The sequence below is a fragment of the Pecten maximus genome, chromosome 19 (assembly GCF_902652985.1).
Source record: "Pecten maximus chromosome 19, xPecMax1.1, whole genome shotgun sequence".
Lineage (NCBI taxonomy): Eukaryota > Metazoa > Mollusca > Bivalvia > Pectinida > Pectinidae > Pecten > Pecten maximus.
Genome location: NC_047033.1, coordinates 12626094 through 12652326, shown reverse-complemented (window position 1 = coordinate 12652326; position 26233 = coordinate 12626094). Strand labels below are relative to the sequence as shown.

Genomic DNA, 26233 nt, shown 5'->3' with positions numbered 1-26233 from the left:
ATATCATTTAAGATAATTTTTTTCAGCAATGAATAATTTCAGATACAAACATCTGACCTATAAATAAATTATCCCAAACAACACAATTACTGACATGTATGTGTCATTTTCAAGATGGTTAATTTAGATACAATTTAATTGATGAGAATTCTGAACTTTAATGGTACATTATCACTCAAAGATTAACATTTAATTCATATTTCGCAAATAAATCTGTACAATACCAAGAAATGTCAACTCTTTTACATATATATGAAAAAACAGACATATCTGACATGCAATTTAGAATTTCAAATCTACACACAGTATATGTGCAGAGTACAAGGTAAAAAATAATCTGAAATCTATAAAACTTAATGTCATACTTTTAAGTGTATTAACCATCAGAGTAACTTTAGCTAAAACAAAAGTCTCAGTGTAAATACTGTATTTTACACTGGATATACTTTACAGTCATACTAAACTACTAGAATGTCAAGCCAATTAAACCAAGTCAATTTATCTTTTGGTATGTCAAGCCAATTAAACCATGTATGTCCTGCCAATTAAACTACTCGTATGTCATGCCAATTAAACTACTGGCATGTCCTGCCAATTAAACTACTGATATGTCCTGCCAATTAAACTACTGATATGTCCTGCCAATTAAACTACTTGTATGTCCTGCCAATTAAACTACTGGCATGTCCTGCCAATTAAACTATTGAAATGTCAAGTCAATTAAACTAATGGTATGCCACACCAATTAAACTACTGATATGTCCAGCCAATTAAACTACTGATATGTCCACGCCAATTAAACTACTGATATGTCCTGCCAATTAAACTATTGAAATGTCAAGTCAATTAAACTACTGATATGTCCTGCCAATTAAACTACTGATATGTCAAGCTAATTAAACTAATGTATGTCACGTCAATTCAATATGCCATTCCTTTTCTTTTTCTTTTCTTTTTTTTTTTACTTCAAAATAATTTCATATTTGGTATGTCAAGCTAATTAATTTACTGGTATGGCACACCAATTAAACTACTGGTTAAACAAATCATTTGTTAAAGATGAATCAGTGACACAGTAACATTCTTATTTAATTACCTCATCTGGACCAATGTCAGTTTCATATTTCAATACACGACTCACTGTGGCAGCATGCTGAAAACACACAATGTCAGCCATCAAACAATACCTAGGATGACATTATTTTACCTGAGACATTTTAAAATAGATAATTTAATCAATTGAAAAGCAGTTTTAAAACAAATATTTCAAACGAGTTGTGAACTTTTATTTTGACATTTTCCACTGTAAATGTTAAAGCTTTAAATTAAATGCCATGGAGATGACCTCTAACCTCTGATCCTGTGACTTTCCACTTCTCCAGAGTGCCAACTCCTCCAATGTAAACCTCATCTATTTCCCTGTTATATGCCATGCTGCAGTGAACAAGGCCTTTTTGTTAATGTTTTACATTTTTATAATTAAAAAAAATATCAAAATGAAATATCAATATTCATATTTAAACTAAAGAAAAAGAAATTCTAAAATATGTTCTGGTAACAATGGTGAAATCAAAGTCCATTGTCTCCAATGGTCAAAAGTATGTAGCCAATATGGTATACAATGATAATGTATTGAGAAAAAATCCAAAGGATAGTAAATTTGGATTCAACAAGGGTGAAACAGCAAAGGAATAATAATACTTAGGACAAACTGTGATACTAACATGAACAAAGGGCCACAACTCTGTATAATAGGAAAGCATAACAAGAATTCAATATGCCATTCTTTTTCTTTCTTTTTTTTTTATTTCAAAATAATTTCCCTCCACACTGTTTAGGAGTAATGGTTTTATGCCAAATAGAACTTTGAGTTCTTTACATTTTCATACACCAGTCATATCTGAGGTGTTTTATGAAGCACATCCATTGAGAATCAATGATAACTCAAAATATCCATAACGGAGAAAATACTTCTTTCTAAGGAAGATGTCCTCTTATTGCTACAAACACTCCTTACCAAAGAACTGTATTCGGTAGTGAAACAAAGCCTTTCTCCTGACACTGACTACTGGCATCCGTGAATACATGTAGTTCCAGTTTAGATGAAAAGCCAAGATACACCTAATAAACATACAAAAAATATCTTCAGTAAATTTGGGTAACTTTTATTTTGAATGACATATAAATGAGGATAACACTCAGATGTCCCTAAAAACCAACTTTTCTCACAATCATCTGGATGAATAAATAAAACATGTTACTGTATTTTTTAAATCCTGTAATTCTGATTTTTTTTTTGGGGGGGGGGGGGGCGAGTTCTGGTTTTAACTAAAAATCATTTTCTATTATAGGGCTATTTGTGGAGGACTTAACTTCACTGAATATATTCACTTTCATTTATTTTAGGATAAAAATAAATACCTAACGAATATTAATTTACCTTCACTAATGTAATCATTGTAATCATTATGCGGAATATTAAAAAGTAAGAATGTTCATATTGCGTGAAATTTTTCGTTAATACTGCAAAGAAACTCCAACTGGAACAAGCGTAAAATACAAACCCAAGAATTAATTACCAAGAATAGAACAGTACTTTCGACAAGAATAAAAAAAAAAAAAAATAGCAGAAAGAAAAAACATGAAAATGTAAATATATACTTTCACCGTTATTAAAAATCTGCTACAGAGGCTGAAGATCTTACCCTGTGTTTATTGACGTACATCAGAGAGGTTAGCTCACTGTGAATTTCGAACCTGAAAACACAAAAGTATGTAATTATAATAGAATTATTCTTTTGTCCTTACTATTGTGTTCTAAATAGGAGTTGCAACTTTTAATGCGTATCAAGAGTTTTTTTTCTGCACTTGAATCTTGAAGTCAGTAATCTGGACAAAATTATGAAAATTAGAATTATACTCAATATTACTTTATTTTTCTAAATAAAATATTGAATAGTTGTAATCGATGCTGAAGACAGTGAAGTCCTGATGGATAATTGAGTTTATACCTCTGTTGTGTGACAGATGCGTCCCTCTCGTTGGAGTCCATGGTCCAAACACTTAGCTGTTCGTTTGTGCCAAAACGATAATGGGTAGCGAAAATGTCTCCACTGCTGGATGGAAAATGGGTCATACATTTGATGATTCCTGGATGTCGCATGGTGTGGTAAAGCTGGCAATAAAAAGCGGACATCATAAAATTACTTCTAGTGAAAGGCGTTTATAGTTTACAAATTCAACATCATGAAAGTTGGTAACAGAATTTCCTGTGTACTGCCGCACTATCAAATTGCATGCACAAGCTAAAAGAATGGTTTTATTATATTTTAAAATCTGCAGATAGTCCGCTCTGGTGAATTGCCCGTGGGTTGTCTGCTACATCATATGTACCATTCATATTTCAGATGTAAACAACAACATAGAGAGTACACCAGGGAAACACGAAAAGTTAACTTGGATTTGAAAGTATCGTATTGCCTGCAGTCTGTAGGTTTTTTGGGAAACATTTTGTCAGATAGCCCGTTTCATCATATAACCAGCAGAAGGCATATCTTAATGTTTCATATTTATAATATAAATGCAGGCTGTATAAATTACAGTACATTTAAATAAGTGTTTTTTTTTTTCTTTTACATTACTGCCTTTTTGAATGGGAAGATATGAATCAATATCAGTGCTTTTCTGGCCATATACTTAGGTTTAAATGTTTTAAGGTCTATTAACAATTGTGCCCGGGCAAGAAAGATCTCAAATGTGATGGCCCAGGGCCAGTATATTTGGTCTGTGGGCAAATGCAAGTAAATATTGGCAACTACTTTCCCGATTGGTAAGTGCCAAATTTCTCCTCAATTTTGACGATTTCTGCAGAGTAATTGAAGATACTACTAATTCAGTTTAATTGGACCAATATGCTTCACCTTTGGGCAAGTACTTTTGAACCCAACCTTGCCTGAAGGACCTTTGACGCTGAATTTTTTCCTGCCCGGTGTGCCAGCTGTTTATTTTCCCAATGAAACCATTGATTCGTCAATTCCCCAAATATTTATAACAAATTCTTGAGAGGACACAAAATCGAGCTATTATAACCCCTATGAAACCAAAAATATTGACATCAATGCTTCATTAAAAATAATATGACAGGGCAGTAACTCTTCAAAATAATCAAAATGTCACAAAATCATCAGAACATCTAACCTACTGCTATTCAAGCTCAGTAGAAATCCAACAAATAAATTTTAACCTTAATTCTGAAATAAGGCCACAATATAAAGTTGCTGGATGCTGCCTGTGTTCATAGTCTGTCTAAAAACTTACCTGTGGACCATGACTGATAGCAAGACAATGGTCCATTTTTTCTGGGGAGTGTAATTTCTGAATGATCTCATCCTGGACGTTGCCCCATTCTTTAGTTTGTCCCACTTGGCCCCATTCATGCTGTTCGTGTTGACGTCCATCACCATTTTTCACCTTACCCACCAGTCCAAACAATCAACAAAACAACAGCTAAGCTGAAATTTAAGTTCAAACAGAAGTAAATAGCACATAGAGAAAAACAGAATCACCTATCAAATATCACAGCTTTATTCACTGGTTTGGGAGCAGCCTTTCTGTCTCATTTTGGGATGAAAATTGGTGAATTGTGTGGAAAAAGTGAGTAATTTAATTAATACACATTTACCTCAGCTTATATAATTATAACTGACAAAATGGTTCACAAAATACTTCCATGTAACATGTCAGAAAGAGAAATCGAAGGAATTTAAATGAATAAGTTGTAGTAAATACAAACATGCTTTACCTTAAAATCATACCTTAATACACTTTCCATGAATGTGCTACTTCTGACATAAAATTAAGCTTGTAATGCATGTTTTTCAAACAGAAACAACAATGTACAATATATACCTTGTTAATTGGTCATCCTTAGATCCCATAACGACATTTCACATTCTTAGGATTTACTGTGATTTTGACATAACTTTTAAAACAGGACAGTGATATTTTGAATTACATACACTGAATAAGGTGTACTACAACTCTTGACGAATAATTAATCTTGATTAAAATAAAACCTTACAATACAAGCAAAGTATTAAAACACTAATCCTCAAAAATCAAACCCTGGTACTCAAAGATTGGTTTTTCTTAGTAAGCATAGTTTAGTTACGCTAACTTTGTCACTTTATTCTTTTGTAATTTGTCACAATAATTTGTAAATGTCACTTTTCAAATTATCAAATTAGGTTCTTGATAAAAACTGTTAAAATGTGAAAGAAGGACCCATAAATACCTTTCAAATTTAAACACCCTACTATACAGTACTCAAGGTATTTACTGCGCCACAGTAATCTGTTAATCCGAAATTAATCATACACACGGCCTCTTCATTTCATTGTGCATATAAAATGACCACATGAACGTCAATTAGGCCTAAACCCTGTGTTAGTATAGCAGTATATAATTATATATATCGACCGCTATTTTGAACTGACAACTTTACGTCAGCACATGGCCTAGTCCTACCAGTCTCTGGTCGGTAGAATGTGTGTTTTGTAATTAGGACAACACGTCTGACAATATTAAAAATGCATCTTAAAATTTAAAACATACACATTGATTTAAAATCAATATAAAGTTAACAGTTCATTAGCACCATACATCATGAAAAAGATTTTTCATCGTCATCGACACGCAACGAAAATGTAGGCCCTATATGAATGTCGTTTTCGTTTCTCACGCTTTCTTGGAATGGAATATAACGACAAATAGCTTGATCATTCCAATGTTGATATTAAAAAGCATTAAACATACTACAAAGATACGCACGGTTACATTTCTTCACAGGTTTTGATTCAATCCGGGTCAAAAATCAATCACGGGCCATCTTCCAGACAGATGGCGGGAGATGTAAACAAAGATGACGTCATTGCATTGTTTAACCACGTGATGTTTCCCTTCGGATGCCATCTAATATTTACACAGCCACGTGATAGCAAGGAAAAGTTGCACGGGCGGCAACATACACTCACCATAATCACATTATATGTCGCATGCTTACTATGACAGGCTATCAGGGTTTTACATATTTAATTCAGATATCTGTATTTATTTACGAATTCGAAATATGCGTATTTGAAATAGGTATATGTATTTTACAGATATTCATTTTATATATCTTTAATTCAAACATAGATATATCTACGTGTATATAGATATGATGTGTTCTCAAATATGATCTGTATCGAGTAAATCTTATTAATGATCCGTTTTGCACCTGTGGATATCCTTCCGAAAATGCCTATCATGTTTTCTTTGAATGCAAAGTGTATGAATTGGAAAGATTAAGTATTTTCAAAGTTTAAATGCCCTAGGTTTGGTTTTAGATTTAAAACTTCTCTTGTTTGGAAAATCAGTTCTTTCTGTAGACCTCAACTCGCTTGTGTTCCGACATAAGCAAAACTACATCAAATCCAGCAATATATTTTGATATGTATTCTTGTACTCTTTCTTGCAAACCTGTGTCTATGTTAAATATTCTATATATATCTACGTTATGTTTATGCCTATCTCAATGATTTCATGTAATGTATTTGTATGACGGGAAAGGGTGTCTATAAATTGGGGGAAAACTTGTGCCTAATCCTTCGTCTCAATATAATTGGCAATCAAATATAAAGTCAAGTGATGTTTAAGAACCGTTGTAAACATAGATCAAGTTACGCGATAGGAAAATCTTGTGTGAAAATGTGTGGAACGAAATTTGAAGGCCGATAAAACATCAGAAAACTTTGGATTTCCTTTTTATGAGAGTTTTAGTCAAATAAGAAAGGCAAACGGTGATATGTAAGTATGTATTGTTTGCAACTGTACTACAGCGTAAAGCCCAAATTAAAGGAAACACATATTAGGAAGTAAATCGTAAAAATGATGGAATTTCTGGAAGACATTTCGTTGAGTTAAGTGACAAGGGAAAAAAGAACAATTTAAAAACTCAAACTTTGTACGAACCAGCATAGAATAGCACCAACTGGACGAGGATACAGTCGGCATTAAATCAACCGAGGCGTTTGAATCAACTCTCGACAAAAATTAGCCGAAAAAACCAGGCAGCACCTCCCCCGGCGTTCAATATACCATGGATCTAAGGACGTAAGCTGATACAGAACAAGCCGGCTCTTTTCTTGGCTGTCTTGTTTTTGTCTTCATATGATACAAGGTGATTATATTGAAAAGTTCATCAGAAAAACGGAGACATTTGCAAAGTCCTTAAATTTTACGTCTGATGACGATATGTTTACTTTGAATAACAAAACATAATTTTAATGACCATGTTGATCAGATTAAACCCTGTAGAACATGAAATCACGGAATACAGCATCATCATCAACACCGTTACCCAATCTTAACGTACAACGTAAGAAGACCACACGGAACGTTTTATGGGCGACATCTTGATATTCCATTTCCTTGGGCGATATGAAGACATGGTCGATTCGTGTTGATCCTTGCTCATTTTGAATACGTGATTAACACAGAATTGACCCAGATCTGTACGGCGGGTGTCGTCGATTTGACCAAGATTTGTATGGCGGGTGTCGTCGATTTGACCCAGATTTGTATGGCGGGTGTCGTCAATTTGACCCAGATTTGTATGGCGGATGTCTTCGATTTGACCCAGATTTGTACGACGGGTGTCGTCGACAAAGCAGAAGACGTTTACACTTCTGAAACACCTGGTCTTATTTTACTTTTTTTCAATATTTTTATTTTGAGAATGTGACTTAACCCGGGTTTAACCTAGATTTCCATAGTGTCCCAGATGAATCAGAAGGGCTTACTCTTCCGGAACACATGGTCTTGTAAAGTCACATATATGGGTGTCTTTTTACAACATGTGATATACAAATGTAGTACATCATGAGACGACAAAGACTACTGGCAAACTATGATGGTGCATACTTGAGATACCAGTGTGGCTACATTTTACTTGTGATTATGGAATGTGAAGAGGGACAAAGTCGTCTGACAAGGTGTTGTCATGGGATTTGCACAATAGGCAGGGTCATGTAGGCAGTAAACCAGTAACTAAGGGTCAACAGTTATGGAGACATAACTGTCTGTAACCATGGAGACAAGGCAATACACCACACATGACAGGAATAAGGACTTCACTATTACAATATAAAAGAATTTGAAGAGTTAGTATAGAGAATTTGGGGCTATATCCGCCTCATGCAGGAACATCAAAAACTCCTGCAGGTACATCCTAAATGAATTTTGAGTTGAATGTTTATCCTACCACCTTCAGAAACCGTGTCTGGTCTGGGGTAACTAATTTTGATGAGTCATTTATGCCTGGAAGTGTGGGGGGGGGGGGGGGGTCACTTTACCATGGCCATGGTAAAGTGACCCCCCCCCCCCCCCCCCCCCCCCCCCCCTCCTGCCCCTCCACAACCACCTACAAAGTTAACAATATTTTATTTGTTTACTTCCATTCATTTAAATATACATAAATAAAGTCAAGACAATTGGTCTTAGGGTAGGTGATTTTTGATGTAAGTTATGTGGAGAGGTTGGGGAGAGGGGAATCACTTTACCATGATTATAGTGAAAATATATTTTTGTGGATTTTTTTTTTTTTCACTGAATATTTTTTCAATTAACCTCAAATCATTAATCTATACATTTAAAAACCATTGAATTGAATCGTGATCAGTTCATTTAATGCGATTCATGTAATAAGGGGGAAGGGGGGGGGGGGGGTCACTTTACCATGGCCATGGTAAAGTGACACCCCCCCACCCCCCCTTCCTCCTTACATGTACATGATCACATCAAAAACTTATCTGAGATCAATTTTGTTTTGTTTTGTTATAATGTATAGGTTAAAGAATTGAGGTTGATCAAAAAAAAAAATTTGAAAAAAAAATGTCAAAATATCTTGTTTCGCTATGGTCATGGTAAAGTGACCCAAACCTGCCCCAGCTTTTGCAATGATCTACCAAAATCTAATATTGTAAATACTTTATTTTTTGTGAAGTAAACTTGTTATAAAAGTTTGGTGAAAAAGGTATATCAAAGTATTGTAAAAGTAGTGGAAGGGAATGAGCGGGGGAGGGGGGGTCACTTTACCATGGCCATGGTAAAGTGACCCCCCCCCCCCCCCCCCACCCTTTCCGGACTGGCATCAAAATCACTTATCTGATACAATATAGCTTTTATTAAAAAAATATGTTGAATGATATATGAAAAACAAGTTAGGATTTTTTTTTTTTTTTTTTTTTGGAAGGGGGGGGGGGGGGGGGGGGGGGGGAGTGCAATGCAACCAGGGCCCAGTTGTTCAAAAGGTGAATAGCTTAATCACTTGATTAGTGAAATCTTCATTTCTCTTTTTCTTCAAAATCTGTGTATGTATATTCCTTAAAATAGCCAGGTAGGAAGAGATAGACAAGTTTTATAGTTTCATAAAATTTTGTCAAGTTAGTTTTACCAGAAATGATTTTATAAGGATTTTGAAATTGTTGTTAAACTCTGATTAGCTTAATCACTTTGTGAACAACTGGGCCCAGAAGTCTTGGCTAGCAAACATAGGCTATCTATTTGAACATTGGTTGAGTCAAGGGGAAAGGGAGTTTTGGATGAGGACCGCCTGGAGACACATCAGTTTGACTACGGACGCCTGGAGACACATCAGTTTGACTACGGACGCCTGGAGACAAATCAGTTTGACTACGGACGCCTGGAGACACATCAGTTTGACTATGAACGCCTGGAGACACATCAGTTTGACTACGGACGCCTGGAGACACATCAGTTTGACTAGAACGCCTGGAGACACATCAGTTTGACTACGGACGCCTGGAGACAAATCAGTTTGACTATGAACGCCTGGAGGCACATCAGTTTGACTACGAACGCCTGGAGACACATCAGTTTGACTATGAACGCATGGAGAGACATCAGTTTGACTACGGACGCCTGGAGACACATCAGTTTGACTATGAACGCATGGAGAGACATCAGTTTGACTATGAACGCATGGAGACACATCAGTTTGACTACGGACGCCTGGAGACACATCAGTTTGACTATGAACGCATGGAGACACATCAGTTTGACTACGGACGCCTGGAGACACATCAGTTTGACTATGAACGCATGGAGAGACATCAGTTTGACTATGAACGCATGGAGAGACATCAGTTTGACTACGGACGCCTGGAGACAAATCAGTTTGACTACGGACGCCTGGAGACAAATCAGTTTGACTACGGACGCCTGGAGACACATCAGTTTGATTACGAATGCCTGGAGACACATCAGTTTAACTACGAATGCCTGGAGACACATCAGTTTGACTACGAACGCCTGGAGACACATCAGTTTGACTATGAACGCATGGAGACACATCAGTTTGACTACGGACGCCTGGAGACACATCAGTTTGACTACGAACGCATGGAGACACATCAGTTTGACTACGACCGCCTGGAGACACATCAGTTTGACTACGAACGCCTGGAGACACATCAGTTTGACTACGAACGCATGGAGACACATCAGTTTGACTACGACCGCCTGGAGACACATCAGTTTGACTACGAACGCATGGAGACACATCAGTTTGACTATGAACGCATGGAGACACATCAGTTTGACTACGGACGCCTGGAGACACATCAGTTTGACTACGACCGCCTGGAGACACATCAGTTTGACTACGAACGTGTGGAGGCACATCAGTTTGACTACAAACGCCTGGAGACACATCAGTTTGACTACGAACGCCTGGAGACACATCAGGTTGACTACAAACGCCTGGAGACACATCAGTTTGACTACGAACGTGTGGAGACACATTAGTTTGACTACAAATGCTTGGAGAAACATCAGTTTAACTACGAACATGTGGAGACACATCAGTTTGACTACAAACGCCTGGAGACACATCAGTTTGACTACGAACGTGTGGAGACACATCAGTTTGACTACAAATGCTTGGAGAAACATCAGTTTAACTACGAACGTGTGGAGACACATCAGTTTGACTACAAACACCTGGAGACACATCAGTTTGACTACGAACGCCTGGAGACACATCAGTTTGACTACGAAGCCTGGAGACACATCAGTTTGACTACGAACGCCTGGAGACATCAGTTTGACTACTCACTCTCTTTCTAAATGTTGGGTGTAGAATGTTACAGGATCACAGTAATCGAAAAATAGGGCCATCTAGCCCATCATTGATATAGAGAAGAAAAGCTAATTATAACAGAATATGGAAGTCATCCACCCTGCAAGTCTGTGCTTCTGTGAAAGATACTGATGTATGTGACCAATACAATAAGAAAGAGCAGGAAGAATCCCAAAATACAATGTAGATTAAAATTACTATTCAAATGAGAAATAATGACACTTTATCAATTCCATTGTAAGATTTATTATTCATTATTCAGAAACATTTTTGTCAACATTTGTCTCAGTACCAATCAGATGTTGACATTAATTGTTCAGTGTTTTCACTGCACAAATTAACTAAATATTTACAACATGATTACATCTCCTTCTCTTTCTCTCGGCCGTTCTCTCTCTCTCTCTCTCTCTCTCTCTCTCTCTCTCCCTCCCTCTCTAAGAACAGCAGACTATATGACATTTTACCTTAAGAAAACAAAGAAACAATCAAAAACAAATAACATAGATGTAACTACAATGTATTATATACTCTAATACTTTCAAGGTTACTTTGTATAGAATAGTTAAATCTATCACTTTCATTATAGATATATAAAAATGTTTGTGAAGTTTAATGATAAAAGAAATCGGAAGTTAACAAAGCTCCAGAACTGTACTAATTTTCTGGAAACGTATCAGCTTCCATGTAGATGTGATGAAGCAATAAGGCGATTGTGTATGTCCACAGCGATGACAAATTGTTGGCTTTATCTGAATGATTTTAAAAGTACTTTCAGGTATATTCCAATTAAATCTTGAATGAAATTTAATATTCAATACCTAGTTATGACAATATAAATATGAGTTAAGTATAAACATTGCCATAAAAGATAAATTACAGTAGAGCAAATGTTTTAATACACAGAGTAGATCTGGCAGAGTTACTGCCCTTAGTTTCACTTTATCAGTATATGGTGATAGTTCAGCTTGACTGACAATGGGGGCAGGGGCTAAGATTGCCATTGGTGAAAATACCAATGTCTTTACTACTGACCCCTGCAAAAATGTTCACAAAGAACATGAAGAAGACTATTTGAAAAGATGTTTTATTGTGCATCTTTATCACAAACTTTGTTTGAAAACAGGAAACAGGTAATTTTGAGAGACTGTAAACAGTTACCAGTAAATGGTTGTTTGTGTCATAAATGAATATGTTTTTCAAATAATATTGATACTAAACTGTCGAATGTCATTCTGAACATGTACCAAACTAATACAGGGGAGTCCGAGACACAACATCCCAGAAAGTAGAGAGTTATAGCAATCCAGACGAATCTGCCGTGAATACATATGTATATACAAGTCTCACCAAAAATCCTGATAATGTGTGTGTAAAAATACACACATGTACTAAACTGATTTCCAATTCTCCAGATTTTCTATACATCTATAAAATTTTTACTGCATGATAAAACACTAGTATAAACTTTGTTACAATCATATTCACCTTCAAGATGAAACTAACAAAATCATCGCATTAACAGATATGAGACGTGATTACACCACATTTGTAATTTGGCATTTTATACCACAAAAATTCAAAAGTTACATTGAACAGATCAAAAACATTTTTGGTTGATGTCTTTCATAAAAACTCCACTTCATAGCATGAAAAAACATGGATAAAAGCTCTATTGGGAAAATCTGCGCTGAAGGTTATGACATTTCTGGTACACTTTCAATTCAATATGATACATACACATATGAATTTACATTCCATGTATACTTCCAAGCCTTCTATTTGGCTTGTTGCCTTTTACACAGCCTATACAAGTTGATCAACATACAAACAAAACTGACATGACTCTTAATTTACACGTATGAAATCACACTACTTCAACACATTCAAACTGATTATCACTTTTACACATAAACAAGTTAAAAAGATTTACAAAACTGACAGCACTTCAATTTTTTATGACAAATCTACATCATTTAAAATTAAATCACACATTCCTAGGACCCAGAATGAAGTATATTTAACCAAGAGTCCAACCCCTAGATCCCTCACCCCAGTGCCCAACACCTAGATCTCTAACCCCAGTGTCCAACCCCTAGATCTCTTACCCCAATGTCCAACCCCTAGATCTCTTACCCCAGTGTCCAACCCCTAGATCTCTTACCCCACTGTCCAACCCCTAGATCTCTAACCCCAGTGTCCAACCCCTAGATCTCTTACCCCAGTGTCCAGCCCCTAGATCTCTTACCCCAGTGTCCAACACCTAGATCTCTTACCCCACTGTCCAACCCCTAGATCTCTAACCCCAGTGTCCAACCCCTAGATCTCTTACCCCAATGTCCAACCCCTAGATCTATTATAATTACCCCAGTGTCCAACCCCTAGATCTCATACCCCAGTGTCCAACCCCTAGATCTCTTACCCCAGTGTCCAACCCCTAGATCTCTTACCCCAGTGTCAAACCCCTAGATCTCTTACCCCAGTGTCCAACCCCTAGATCTCTTACCCCAGTGTCCAACCCCTAGATCTCTTACCCCAGTGTCCAACCCCTAGATCTCGGACCCCAGTGTCCAACCCCTAGATCTCGGACCCCAGTGTCCAGCCCCTAGATCTCTTACCCCAGTGTCCAGCACCTAGATCTCTTGACCCAGTGTCCAACCCCTAGATCTCTAACCCCAGTGTCCAACCCCTAGATCTCATACCCCAGTGTCCAACCCCTAGATCTCTAACCCCAGTGTCCAATCCCTAGATCTCTGACCCCAGTGTCCAATATCTAGGTCCTTGGGTCGGACCCTGAGGTCAAAATTTAAATACTTCATTATGGGCCAAAGGAACATGTCAAGCCCTAGACTTGAACAAACAGAAATTATTCAACTTTTTCAAGTTGTGAACATAGGAAATAATATTGGATGCATACCTGGTTGAGGAAACGTGCTAACTTTTTATAATTAAATGAAAAAATCTGTATCAGTTTAAAAGGATATTACCCCAATACAATCACTTTGTAATACTTATATGTTTTCAATATACATGTATACATATATATACCTTCATATATTATTCTGATGTAGCCAGGTCAAAGTTATTCACTAGAACAAACTATAGCCCTTTATCCCAGCATGCTACAGGCCTAATATTATGACCCTGGGTCGCTTGGTTATTGGGAAGAAGTCTTTATAGGTTTTAACACATTTTATCCCTGTGACCTTGAAAGTAGGGCAAGGTCATTTGAACAAACTTTGCAGCCCTTTATCTCAACATGCTGATATTAACATTATCAAATGTACAGCAGTAATTAAAATCCATTAAAATGTTATAACACCATAGATATCCAGCTAATGATATATACCTTACAAGTACGTGTATATGAATGTTCAAACTTCCACAACCAGAAAACAAAATGAAAATTGAGATGGAAGAGAAGTAAACGAGTTATTTTTGTAACAGCTCTGAATTGAAATTTTAGTACTCACAACAAAAATCTTACCTTATTTTTGAAAAGCCTTGGTAAATGATAATCCAATATGATTATACCATTATAGATGATCAAAAAGGCAAAACATCAAATAGTGGTTTGGGCAGTTATCAAATGAATGAAAATCTGACACAGTACATCATAAGAAAAATATTAATTTCAGATGAATGAATAATTTCACACATACCCTCCCATCTTTGCTTTGGAAATGTAACACCAGCTCAAACTAAGCAATGTGATATTGAGAAATTACAGTCTGTTTTGAAACCAGTGTTTCATCCCGAGCTCCAGATGGTTTGTGTATTTTCTGGATGCTGAGATCAGGCACTATCTAGTACTGTCATGGTTGTGTCTTTGGGCCAGACACTTTACCCCAATAGCTCTGGATGACATGTGAGAGCCTTCACGGTGTTGTTCAGTGAAGTAGTCATCAGCTACTACACGTATACTTCTACCTTAAAACGAGCCTAGCTGTTCGTGTGGCAATAAATTAAAACCCAACAAAAAATGTTTTAAAACCCGACAAAGAAATGTTTTTAAAATAATACCAACTAATTAAATATCTTACACAAATATTCTCACGATCTATAGATGACAATGGGAATTTCTTTTTGTCTCACAAACAACACCATGTTTTTACTAGCGATATTTAAATAAAATGTTTAAGCAGGTACATTTATCAGGATTTGTTCTTAATGTTTTAAAAACTTATAATTTCTGGATGTTTTTTTATCTCCTAAGGGGTAGTTTCACAAATTTATGTCACTTTGATCAAGGTTATTGATGACGATATAATTATGTGAAATGAACATATCTCTAGAACATTCAATTATTACAAGAACATTCAATTATTAAGCTGCCCATGAAATGTATTTCTCAATGTTATATACAAATAAACTGAACTTTGTAAATTCTGAGGATGAATGGCAGGAGATAAAAGTCAGGTTCAGCAACCTTTTGTGTACATGTAGTAGGGGAATCCAAGGACTTTTGTGTGTACGATGTTGACGTATGGGAAATACATGAAACAACAACATGTACAGCGGCAATTACAAGTAGGGACAAACATGTAAAACATGTAAAAACTGTTTTTTAATGAAAAATGTTCTCAATGGAAAATTTCTGCAAAGTGTGCATTGAAGCATCTGTATATTCTTACACAGTATGATTTTTCTCGGTTTAATTATAAAATATTGAGAAAATCAAGTGTTGAAAATCGATGCTCCAAGCATATGCAGCAACTGAAAAAATGGCTATAGAATGCATGAACAGTTTTTGTTTAAGTCATTTGTAGACAAGTAAGTAAGCTTCATTCAACAGTTATAATAATTAATTAAGTTGTCTTTAAAAAACAGCTTACAAAAACGATGACACCAGCCCATTTCTTCTATGTACCGCAAGTAACACGAATATATTGTAAAATGTCAATTATGTAAATCTATACATACACATAAGGTTGTTTAACCTCTCAAGTGACTTAGTATTGTTAAACAAAGTTATAGGTTATATGATATTCAAAATCTAACAATTAAATCTTGCAGAAGGCTGTGTATACATACTTTCAATAATGTAGAGTTATCTGCTCTTGTGAGCAGGTATTGATTTTTATGTCATTTGTTTGTGAGAGTAATATCATGAATTTGTGAGAAAATGAAGCAATTTTCTCACACAAACTAATGACATAACCACCAATACCTGCTTATCAGAGCAGGTAGCTCTGCATTACAAAAATAAAGAATAAGGAATTGTAAAGGACACAACTAAATTTGTACAAGCCTTAGGCCAAGTTAAACTGCATAATTCAGAAAGAATACTTACCTGGTAACTTGTACAAGCTCAGTAAAACTACTTTTGAAACAATATCAAACTTGCACAAGATATTTATTATGTAGGACTTATACATGTAAATCTAATTGCTCTCAATGAAATAATATCACAACTAACAAATTAATTATCAGGGAGATATACAAATTTAAACCAATAAAGATTATTTTTATATTGTCATTTACAAAATGGTAATAGATCCACTAGCCAACACTGACACTTGGATTCAGGTTTGGAAAACTGTGTACGTTAAACACTGATTATTCTGTTGTTAAGACAGAAACCATTACAATGTACATTGAAATATGGTAAATAGCAAAATTTGAACAGATTTTTTTGGGAGATTTTAACTTTGAATTTCTTGGAAAACACTCTGTAAGATCATAATTCGAAATATTCATTCTGAATGTAATCTAATAAATGAAGATGATAATAACCATTGTATGTAGATAGACTCTACCGACACTATATAGGTCTGAGTCAATGTGTCGAGATACAGTGAAACCTGACTTTACTGACACTGTATGGGTCTGAGTCAATGTGTCAGATACAGTGAAACCTGACTTTACTGACACTGTATGGGACAGAGTCATTGTGTCAAGATACAGTGAAACCTGACTTTACTGACACTGTATGGGACAGAGTCAATGTGTCAGATACAGTGAAACCTGACTTTACCGACACTATATGGGTCTGAGTCAATGTGTCAGATACAGTGAAACCTGACATTACCAACACTGTATGGGTCTGAGTCAATGTGTCAGATACAGTGAAACCTGACTTTACTGACACTGTATGGGACAGAGTCAATGTGTCAGATACAGTGGAACCTGACTTTACCGACATTGTATGGGTCTGAGTCAATGTGTCAGATACAGTGAAACCTGACTTTACTGACACACTGTGGGACTGAGTCAATGTGTCAGATACAGTGAAACCTGACTTTACTGACACTGTATGGGACAGAGTCAATGTGTCAGATACAGTAAAACCTGTCTTTACTGACACTGTATGGGTCCGAGTCATTGTGTCAGATACAGTGAAACCTGACTTTACTGACACTGTATGGGTCTGAGTCATTGTGTCAGATACAGTGAAACCTGACTTTACTGACACTGTATGGGTCGGAGTCATTGTGTCAGATACAGTGAAACCTGACTTTACTGACACTATATAGGTCTGAGTCAATGTGTCAGATACAGTGAAACCTGACTTTACTGACACTGTATGGGTCGGAGTCAATGTGTCAGATACAGTGAAACCTGACTTTACCGCCACTGTATGGGACAGAGTCAATGTGTCAGATACAGTGAAACCTGACTTTACTGACACTGTATGGGACTGAGTCAATGTGTCAGATATGACAGTGTGTCGGTAAAGTCAGTGTCGGCAATGACGGTGGAGCATGTCACAGTCCTTGTGAATATGGTTGAATGTTACAGAGTGTCATTATACAGTAGTCAGTAAAGTCAGGTTTCACTGTATATAAAACAATGACCACTTTATCAAGACAAACATTTTGTAAGAAATCATACATTATGAAGTATACTCACAAACAACATCTGACATTTCATTTATATTTGGCAAATAATAATTTCAGAATTGGAGTGATGTATAGCCAGAATGATCTTGAACACATCAATGTTCAAGTTATCTAGATCTTTGAGTTCCTGCATCTACAGGTCAGTAGAGAATCTTCCCTTGATATTTTTCTTGCAAACATCAATATCAACTCTTTCAATAATTGTCTTAAAAATTGTTAATATCTCTTGTTTTCTGTACCAAATCACTGATTCTGATACACGCACAAGCATCTTTCTGTCTTTAACTTTGTTCAACAAATGATCTTTGAGCAGACTTGATCCTGTACATTTCAGCCATGAACAGCTGTACCTCACTTGCCTCTTAAAGAACACGTCATCTGATGATGTGATCACTTATCTTGTTACTCTGCTATCACAAGACCAGAACATAGGACTTGGTGTCTGTTAAAGTTCTGAACACAAAATCTGATGTCATCAGTTATGGTCCAAAGCAGATCACAAGAAGTGATGATCTCACACATCAAAGTTTCATTCTCTTATATATATAGACAATGACTTGCTCTTTTTTCAGCAGTGCTTTAGAGTACCATGTGCAATCATCAAAGAGTATGTCATATTTTGTTAACACCTCTGTAAAGACAACTATGATCGTTGTACTCTATCCACAGTCATGACAATCCTCTTTGAGAAGAAACCATGTTGTCATGAAGAAGCACTGATATAAATAATGATGGAGATGTTAATGGTTTATGTACACATGATGCAGTTGCTGTTCACATCACAGGATACACATCACCTGAACTGATGATGTAAAATAAAAGTGCACATAAAATGATGACATCATGAGTGATGTCAGCAGTTATTGCACTCTTTACAGTCCTCTATCTTCTGCAGAAGCTCTTTCTTGGATCTGCCCATTAGATTAGCTAGAGATTTTTTCACTCGTAATGTTGGATGTCTAGCCTTGGGATTCTGTGCCCAGCATTCCTGAATGAGCCTGGAAAGCTGCAGCATAATCTGAAACAGGCAAAACATAAATGAATGTACACAGCCAAGATCCTTCAACCTAATGTCTTCCCACAAATTTTGAATACAAATTTTAAATTTAATTTCAAATTCATTTACACATTTTATCTGTTCTTCGAATACACTTACTAGTGTTGGAATGAACTAAATCTCCATCTGGACGCTCTCACCAAATGAACTATCTGGTCAATGATGATATCCAAGCATAACCACAGGGGCCTGATATATTTCTATGATTCAGAACGAAAAATTAAACCCAGGGCTGACCCTAGATTCTTTGTCACTCATAAGTGATCTAGGGGTTGGACCCTAAGGTGAATTTTTCATTCTGGGTCATAGAAACTTGTCAAGCCCCTGTGAGCATTAACCCCTCCTCAACCGCCCCTTACAATCCTCCCTTCTTTCTCCCCCACCGCCCCTTACAATCCTCCCTTCTTTTTCTAAGTCCTGCCCCAACATTACTTGAGAAACATCTCAAATGAAGATTGCATAACTTATTCCATATTACTCAAAGTTTGGAAAAGAATTTCACTAGATTTGATTGCTTACAATTACTGTGAGTTATAATTATCATACAGTTCTAGTTTTGAATGAAATGTCGAATTTTTTATCACATGACATATCTACATATCTGTGTTGTACTGACCGGATCAGATGTCCATCTGTTTGGTACCATTGGCCTCTGTGTATCCACGGCGACCACTTTCCTCATATCCTCAAACGATGGATCTGAAGGAACCACATCCCAAAAGGGAGGCTTGTACTCCTCTGTTATACCTGCAGAATATTTAGGACAATGAAAATAGTTTTTCTTGTTTTTGTCTATAAAATACATTTTTATTCTTGTAGCAAAGAGACAAATAAATTTGGCTCAAGTCGTAAAAAACACAGAACTTATAATCCAATAACTGCCTTCCATTCAATGTTATACAAAACTGTTGGAGTTTTCTCCCTTTAGGTTGCTTTATCAATTTTTCTTTGCATCATTTTGTAAATCCTGAAAACCTTAAGTTCAGTTGCTAATTTGTATTTTCCACATGAATAAAACATTGCAAGAAATTATACACTGCATGATAGAGCTCCCCTTTAATGCCATGGCTATTGAATCTATTGTGCGACATTCAGAATTCCAAGATACTCACCCCCAATGGTACAGCGTCGAGCCACCTCCCATAGCACTAAACCAAATGCATAAACATCCACTGCTTTAAAGGAGTCAAAGAAATACGGATTTAATGTCTCCTCCAGTAATTCTGGTGCCATGTAACGCTTTGTCCCTACTTTATTGTTCCGTCCCAGATCTATTTTGTTATTCTCCTGTGAGTGAGTTACAGCTAGTCCCAGGTCCCCAATACAACATGTGCCATCATTTTTCACAAGAATATTTTTTGATTTAATGTCACGGTGAGCAATGGCAGGTTTCCCCTGGTTACCGATGATCTCTGTGTGGAGATGGACAAGTCCAGAGGAAGCCGAATGCATCAGCAGCAGCATGGACTCATGGTCTAAGACAGTACGTTGGAGATAGTCGTATAGAGAGCCGTGTTCGTGGTAGTGCATTATCAACCAGAGCTGAGTACACGAGTTCCGACTTGTCATGTCTGACGCGTAGTATCCTAGGATGTTATCATGTCGCAACAGACAAGTGTTATAGATCTCTGTTTCCCTCGACCAACTGGCTTCGTCACGTGACAGGAATATTTTCACAGCTACGTTCTCGTCATGGTAACGCCCCCTCCAAACTTCTCCATATCGTCCCTTTCCTGTTAAAATTAATAAGATATTAACACCAGTGATGGATCTGAGGATAAATATGGCATACAATATCAAACTATGAAGCACAAGGATCACTGCCAAGAGCTGTCACCTTAAGTCTAATCAATATGATGTAATTCTAAATTCTGAAACAATGTATGCCACAAGATACAGATTATCAACAGAAAAGGTTTGACAATTCAAAGTGAAAATTCTCACAAATAGTGATGTAATTTGATAATTATGATTTTTTAGATCTATTTCATAGTTTCGGTCCTATCCACTTTTATATAACAAGGAAGCCTTTTATATAAAATAGTATTGTTTCATGCCACAGGGATGTGCAACATTAAGTTAAAACTAGTAAATGAAGGGCCAATTGATTTTACTGGTGTTGGTTTTTCTCTCTCTCTCTCTCTCTCTCTCTATCCAATATTAAAATGAAATTTATTTCACATTTTAAAGGGAGTTGCTTCCCCTACCATACTGATATCTAAAACATAACATAATATTACATGTATTTAGAAAAAAAATTATTCCTTTTAATGACAGTTGCCTCCCCTCACATATATCAATATTAACATTTTTATTATCATAAAATCACTCACTGTCACTTCTATTAAATTTATCTTAACACGAAGAAAAACAAATCAATTTCAATTGGTTTTATGATTGGCTGCCTTCATGTAGCAAAGAATATTCTCTCCTTCAGCACGACACTGGACCATGAAGGATGTCATGAGTAAGAATGGGGATCTGAATGGAAATTATTATTATCCATGTCTCATAATCCTATAACACAGTTATCCATCAAATTCCCCCTTAGTAATGTTTTTTGTTCATATCACTAGAATAATATACCCTGGAGTTTTTTTCACTGACTGTGTCAGTCAAAGATCAATTGTGATGACAGATGTCATAACATGGACAGTTGTCATTATGTCATGAATTGCATCAAATATAATTTGATTTTGTCCTGGACATTTTGACTTAAATTTCTGTAAATGTTCCGATTTAGGTCATCAAAACTTTCTTAAACTTATTTCATTTCATATCAGATTTGTTAAACTAGTCTCAAAGTTTTAAGCTTTACTTGTCAATTAAGGCTTACAAAATTAAAATCTTTAGAGACTCTTTTCATAAAATCTCTTGATTATGATATACGAGGTAAGTCTCATCTAAGATCTTGTATCTATAATATATTGTAAAGCCTTTCATCAATTGAAGTCATTTAAATTTGTATGACATACCAATACATTCCACCAGGGTGACTTGTCGTGCCACTGTCAGTTGTACAAGGAACGGCAGACCGGAACCACTACCTGACGTGCATGACTGATCATATACCTCCTGTCAATGCAAAAACAAAATCACTTTTCTTATTCAAATTATCTTTGAAACAATAATGATGACAATGAAGGCAATGACAACAATTCACTGAAATAAAATCTAAGAAACAAATGCACATGAATAACAATCAAACATGTGCCAATCAAGATAATACTGGTGCATTATATACATGTTATTCTCATAATTTGTACCTGTGTAACATTGCACCTGTCAATCAATTTATATATGTCTTAACCAGTTATCATTATTATTATGATCATACTACTCTTAACGGGCCATCAACACAGGAACGGTAATGACGGCCAATAAATGGTGGGTTAACCTACTTTGTTTCCACATTAACATTTAATTAAATACCTTTTACTTCATACTAAATTGTACCGAGAGTAGATTATGGATTATAATATCTGCAAAATATTATTTTATGAATAACGTGGTCTGAAAAAGTGAAACTTGTCCACGTGATAACAGTTAGATAAGATTGTTGGTTACTTAACAACACGAGATCCCTGAGGGATCTTGGCATGCATGCTCTTCATTGGTTCTGTGTAAGTTTTATTTCTTCTGTAATTCACTTTCATTTAGATTATCTAATGTTTCCACATGTTATACATTTAGATTATCTAATGTTTCCACATGTTACACATGTATCGAGAAAATGTGTTTACTTTTTCTTCAAAATTGAACATACACTTGTAACTGAAGACAAAGATAAGACTACAAGCAAATAAGTAAATAAAGATTACTTGAAACAAAAACACTGGGTAAAACAATATACTGCAGGTGGGAGATCCAATGTCAAGGTAAAAAGTTTGGTATGGTTCTGTGTAACCCAGCTGTTGGATTCCACAAGGAATACAAGAGTCCGGCCATAAAGTTGAGTAGTCAAAGGGTAAAGATGACCATAACAACGTCGTGCTGGGTGGATCAGCTTTAATCAAATAGTCGATTAGTTTTGACACTTAGGTGTTTAAGTGTCAAAATTAGTCAACTATTTTATCAAAGCTGATCCACCCAGCATGACGTTGTTATGGTCATCTTTACCCTTTGATTGTGTAAAACAGGTTGTGAACTGTATTTAAAGATTTTTACCTTCAGGGTACTATCCCCTACTTGCGTTGCACGAATGCCTCCATATTCTTCAGGCAGAAGTTCCTCCCGGACACGCAAGTTCTCGTGGATCTCCCTGCGCCGCTTACGGATGTGTCTGAGGAAGAGCCAGACCCCCAGCAAAGCCACAATAAGGATGACAATAGGAACTCCGATAGCCAGGAACAATTCAAAATGGAAACTGCTTTCATCTTCCTTGTTGACAACTGTAACAAAATGTTGTTGTTTAAAAGACATTATGACAGCAAAGATACAATGACAATATACAGTAAAACTGCTTTAATAACAGAATTAAGAAGCGATTCCCTCTCACATATGTGATAGTATGACACATCCCCCTACACATAAACAGACAGTTTATAAGTTTCTGGTTTAATACATGTAGTTGTTAGTTTCATTGTAATTGTTTGACTGAAGGGAACAATCTTAAATAATGGTGGCAATATCTATACCGTTGAAAGGTTTTGGACCAATCAGAATGCTAGAATTGTAAATGTCCATAGGCATCAGAGGTGATGGCAATAGGCCGAGACGAAACAGCAGCCTTGGAAATCTAAGGATTATAATCTAGGTTCAATTATGAATGAAAAGATGATACATTTACGTTACCCGTGGAATTTCGAGAATGACATGCAGCAGAAATGTAATGTCACACTATTAATAGATTCAAAACACTAAAACTGTTCACTAACCTAATCATCTTATATACTGAACAGAACTGATAGCTTATAATATACATGTAATTCTTTACGGTTTTTAGTTCTCTTACCAGGATCGTTTCTCTTAAACTCGTGTGGTGAGAAGGTGGGTATAGGGTAGTTACAAAGGTCACCAACGCAGCAGGAGACAGCAATAACGCCCTCCATCTGCCAACCCTGTCGCCGTCGACCCTGGCAGTTCATGTTCTGGTTCTCTTCGTTCCTTGCACAGCCTTGTGATATGATCACTACCCCATTCCTCTGCTTTCTGCTGGTGAAACACTACAAAAGGACAACAATCAAAATACTCATCTCAATTGTTTGTATTATCATATTAATGATTTAACATCAAAATACAGGTATACTCATAATTCACATCATACAACTCTAAGAATATCATCATATATATTATCAAACTTGCAGTACTTAATCCCACCATTTTCTGTAAATATAATTTCACTATTTTGCATTGATTAGTCCTATCAAGATCTTTTTTCTTTTCACTTTCAGATCAACATAGCTTTGGTAAAGTTAATTGTACCAATATAATTATAAATTAATTGAGGAATAACTAAAGATAGGAAAGGACGAACACTCCAAACGTTTCAAATTGTGGAAAGCTTCTAGGATGGATAGTTTAAATTTGGTAATGTTGGTATGGAATTTATAGATAGTTTTATAACATTTAAAATCAGACTCTAGTTTCATCAACATTCTTTGTACATTCTAAATTTGGCAATGTTAGTATGGAATTTATAGAAGGTTTTATAACATTTAAAATCAGACTCTAGTTTCATCAATATTCTTTGTACATTTTACTTAGTAGTGTATATACACAACTTACCCCCGCCCCCTTCACTGTCAAACAGTGACCCTTTTGGTCACACTGCTCATCGTCCTTTGGAAGGCATGCACACCTGTACTCCAACGGTTCGTGGTCAGCAAAGGCAGTCAGGTTGGCATCTTCAGGTGGGCTGAGCTTGTTGCCTGTAAACAACCAAAACATATGATCATATAATTAATTCAAGTTTTATTGGTTGAAATTGATAGGTATAAAATTGCAAGGTTTCCAGAGATACCAGCTGTGCTAAAAATAACTCTGGAAAAAACCCATGTTCAGACTCTATACTTATAGTATGTAACAGGCATGATGATGTATATTTTGGTCCAAATGGTGCAAGAAGACTTAAACAAAAAGAGGATATGGACAATATACACAGTCACAGTCAAGTCAGTCCAAAATAAATACAGTCTTCCATGTGATGATGCCCTCGGAAGTTTCCTTGTAAAATTTCAACTATGGTAATCATTCAAATAAGTACATTTTTTTCATTAGTTATAAAATCTATTTTTTTTTTAATTTATTTTGAATCTATTGTTTTTTTGTTTTTTTTGAGCCAGAGATAATAAGTTTATGGCCAAAACAAAACATGAGTCAACTTTATATAACATCTAGCTTCTGTTTTCAAGTGGCTCTCAACTTATCAGGAAACAATCACTTGTATCTGTAGTAGGTAGCGGCACACTTCATCTGTCAGAAGTTTCATACTGTTTAGATGTCGTAGCTATTCACCATAGGAACCTTTTTCTACCCATACAGTCCAAATCCTCATTATATACTTATACATCATTTTACATATTTCATTTTACATGTAACTGAATGGAAATCTTAATCTGTTTTACATGTGGCAGTGGTATTTGAAAATTATACCAGTTGATCATAAATGTGAAATTGCCATTGATCATGATCATGAATAGCCCAGCTTATTTTCATCTAGATCGTTACTGAAATATTTGTTTATTTGTTGGGTTTATCGACCCATGAAGAGTCAGGGTCATTTTGAGGTGGGGTCTCCCTGTAGTAGTTGGTGACTAACTCACTGAAAAACACACGGGAGACCCATCACATGCCATCCTGAGCAATTAAGGTCAAGTGTCTTGCCCAAGGATACAACCACAACAGCACAGATCGGCCCTGTTTCTCAGCTTTCTAAGAAATATAGACAGACATGGGTAGGGAGCGCCAAAACCAAACACCTCGGATCTTCACCTGAGGTTACATGGCCAGCACTTTAGCCGACTCAGCTATCACAGCCCCCTGATAAAGGAAGGTAACTTGCATCTCATATAATCTATTGATGGTATTTTTAATATTCACTTCTCTGTTTCACATTTACAGTACATGCTGCACATATTAATATTACCATAAAATATAATTATACATGTAATTAATTTATTTTTTAATCTTTCTAAT

At 36.0% G+C, this 26233-nt stretch overlaps 2 protein-coding genes across 5 annotated transcripts in view; both read right to left on the bottom strand.

Moving 5' to 3' along the window:
• The window catches only part of LOC117317673, a 102627-nt gene extending 96702 nt beyond the window's left edge, over positions 1 to 5925 (bottom strand). For 3 of the 4 annotated variants that reach the window (XM_033872541.1, XM_033872543.1, XM_033872544.1), the window contains exons 1-7: positions 5830 to 5925; positions 4318 to 4511; positions 3012 to 3175; positions 2706 to 2757; positions 2018 to 2121; positions 1353 to 1434; positions 1097 to 1153 (exon numbers count right to left, since the gene is read on the bottom strand). In XM_033872541.1, coding sequence (XP_033728432.1) covers positions 1097 to 1153; positions 1353 to 1434; positions 2018 to 2121; positions 2706 to 2757; positions 3012 to 3175; positions 4318 to 4353 — 495 coding nt within the window. In that variant the 5' untranslated portion in view covers positions 4354 to 4511; positions 5830 to 5925. Of the gene's footprint in view, positions 1 to 1096; positions 1154 to 1352; positions 1435 to 2017; positions 2122 to 2705; positions 2758 to 3011; positions 3176 to 4317; positions 4512 to 4908; positions 5016 to 5829 lie in introns of those variants that run through there. The other variant, XM_033872542.1, reaches the window with a different exon arrangement.
• Positions 5926 to 18273: 12348 nt separating this feature from the next.
• Positions 18274 to 26233, bottom strand: part of LOC117317910 (activin receptor type-1-like) — a 34621-nt gene continuing 26661 nt past the window's right edge. The window contains exons 2-8 of the mRNA XM_033872876.1: positions 24824 to 24966; positions 24051 to 24261; positions 23264 to 23487; positions 22072 to 22171; positions 20209 to 20829; positions 19713 to 19843; positions 18274 to 19057 (exon numbers count right to left, since the gene is read on the bottom strand). Coding sequence (XP_033728767.1) covers positions 18893 to 19057; positions 19713 to 19843; positions 20209 to 20829; positions 22072 to 22171; positions 23264 to 23487; positions 24051 to 24261; positions 24824 to 24966 — 1595 coding nt within the window. The 3' untranslated portion in view covers positions 18274 to 18892. The remainder of the gene's footprint in view (positions 19058 to 19712; positions 19844 to 20208; positions 20830 to 22071; positions 22172 to 23263; positions 23488 to 24050; positions 24262 to 24823; positions 24967 to 26233) is intronic.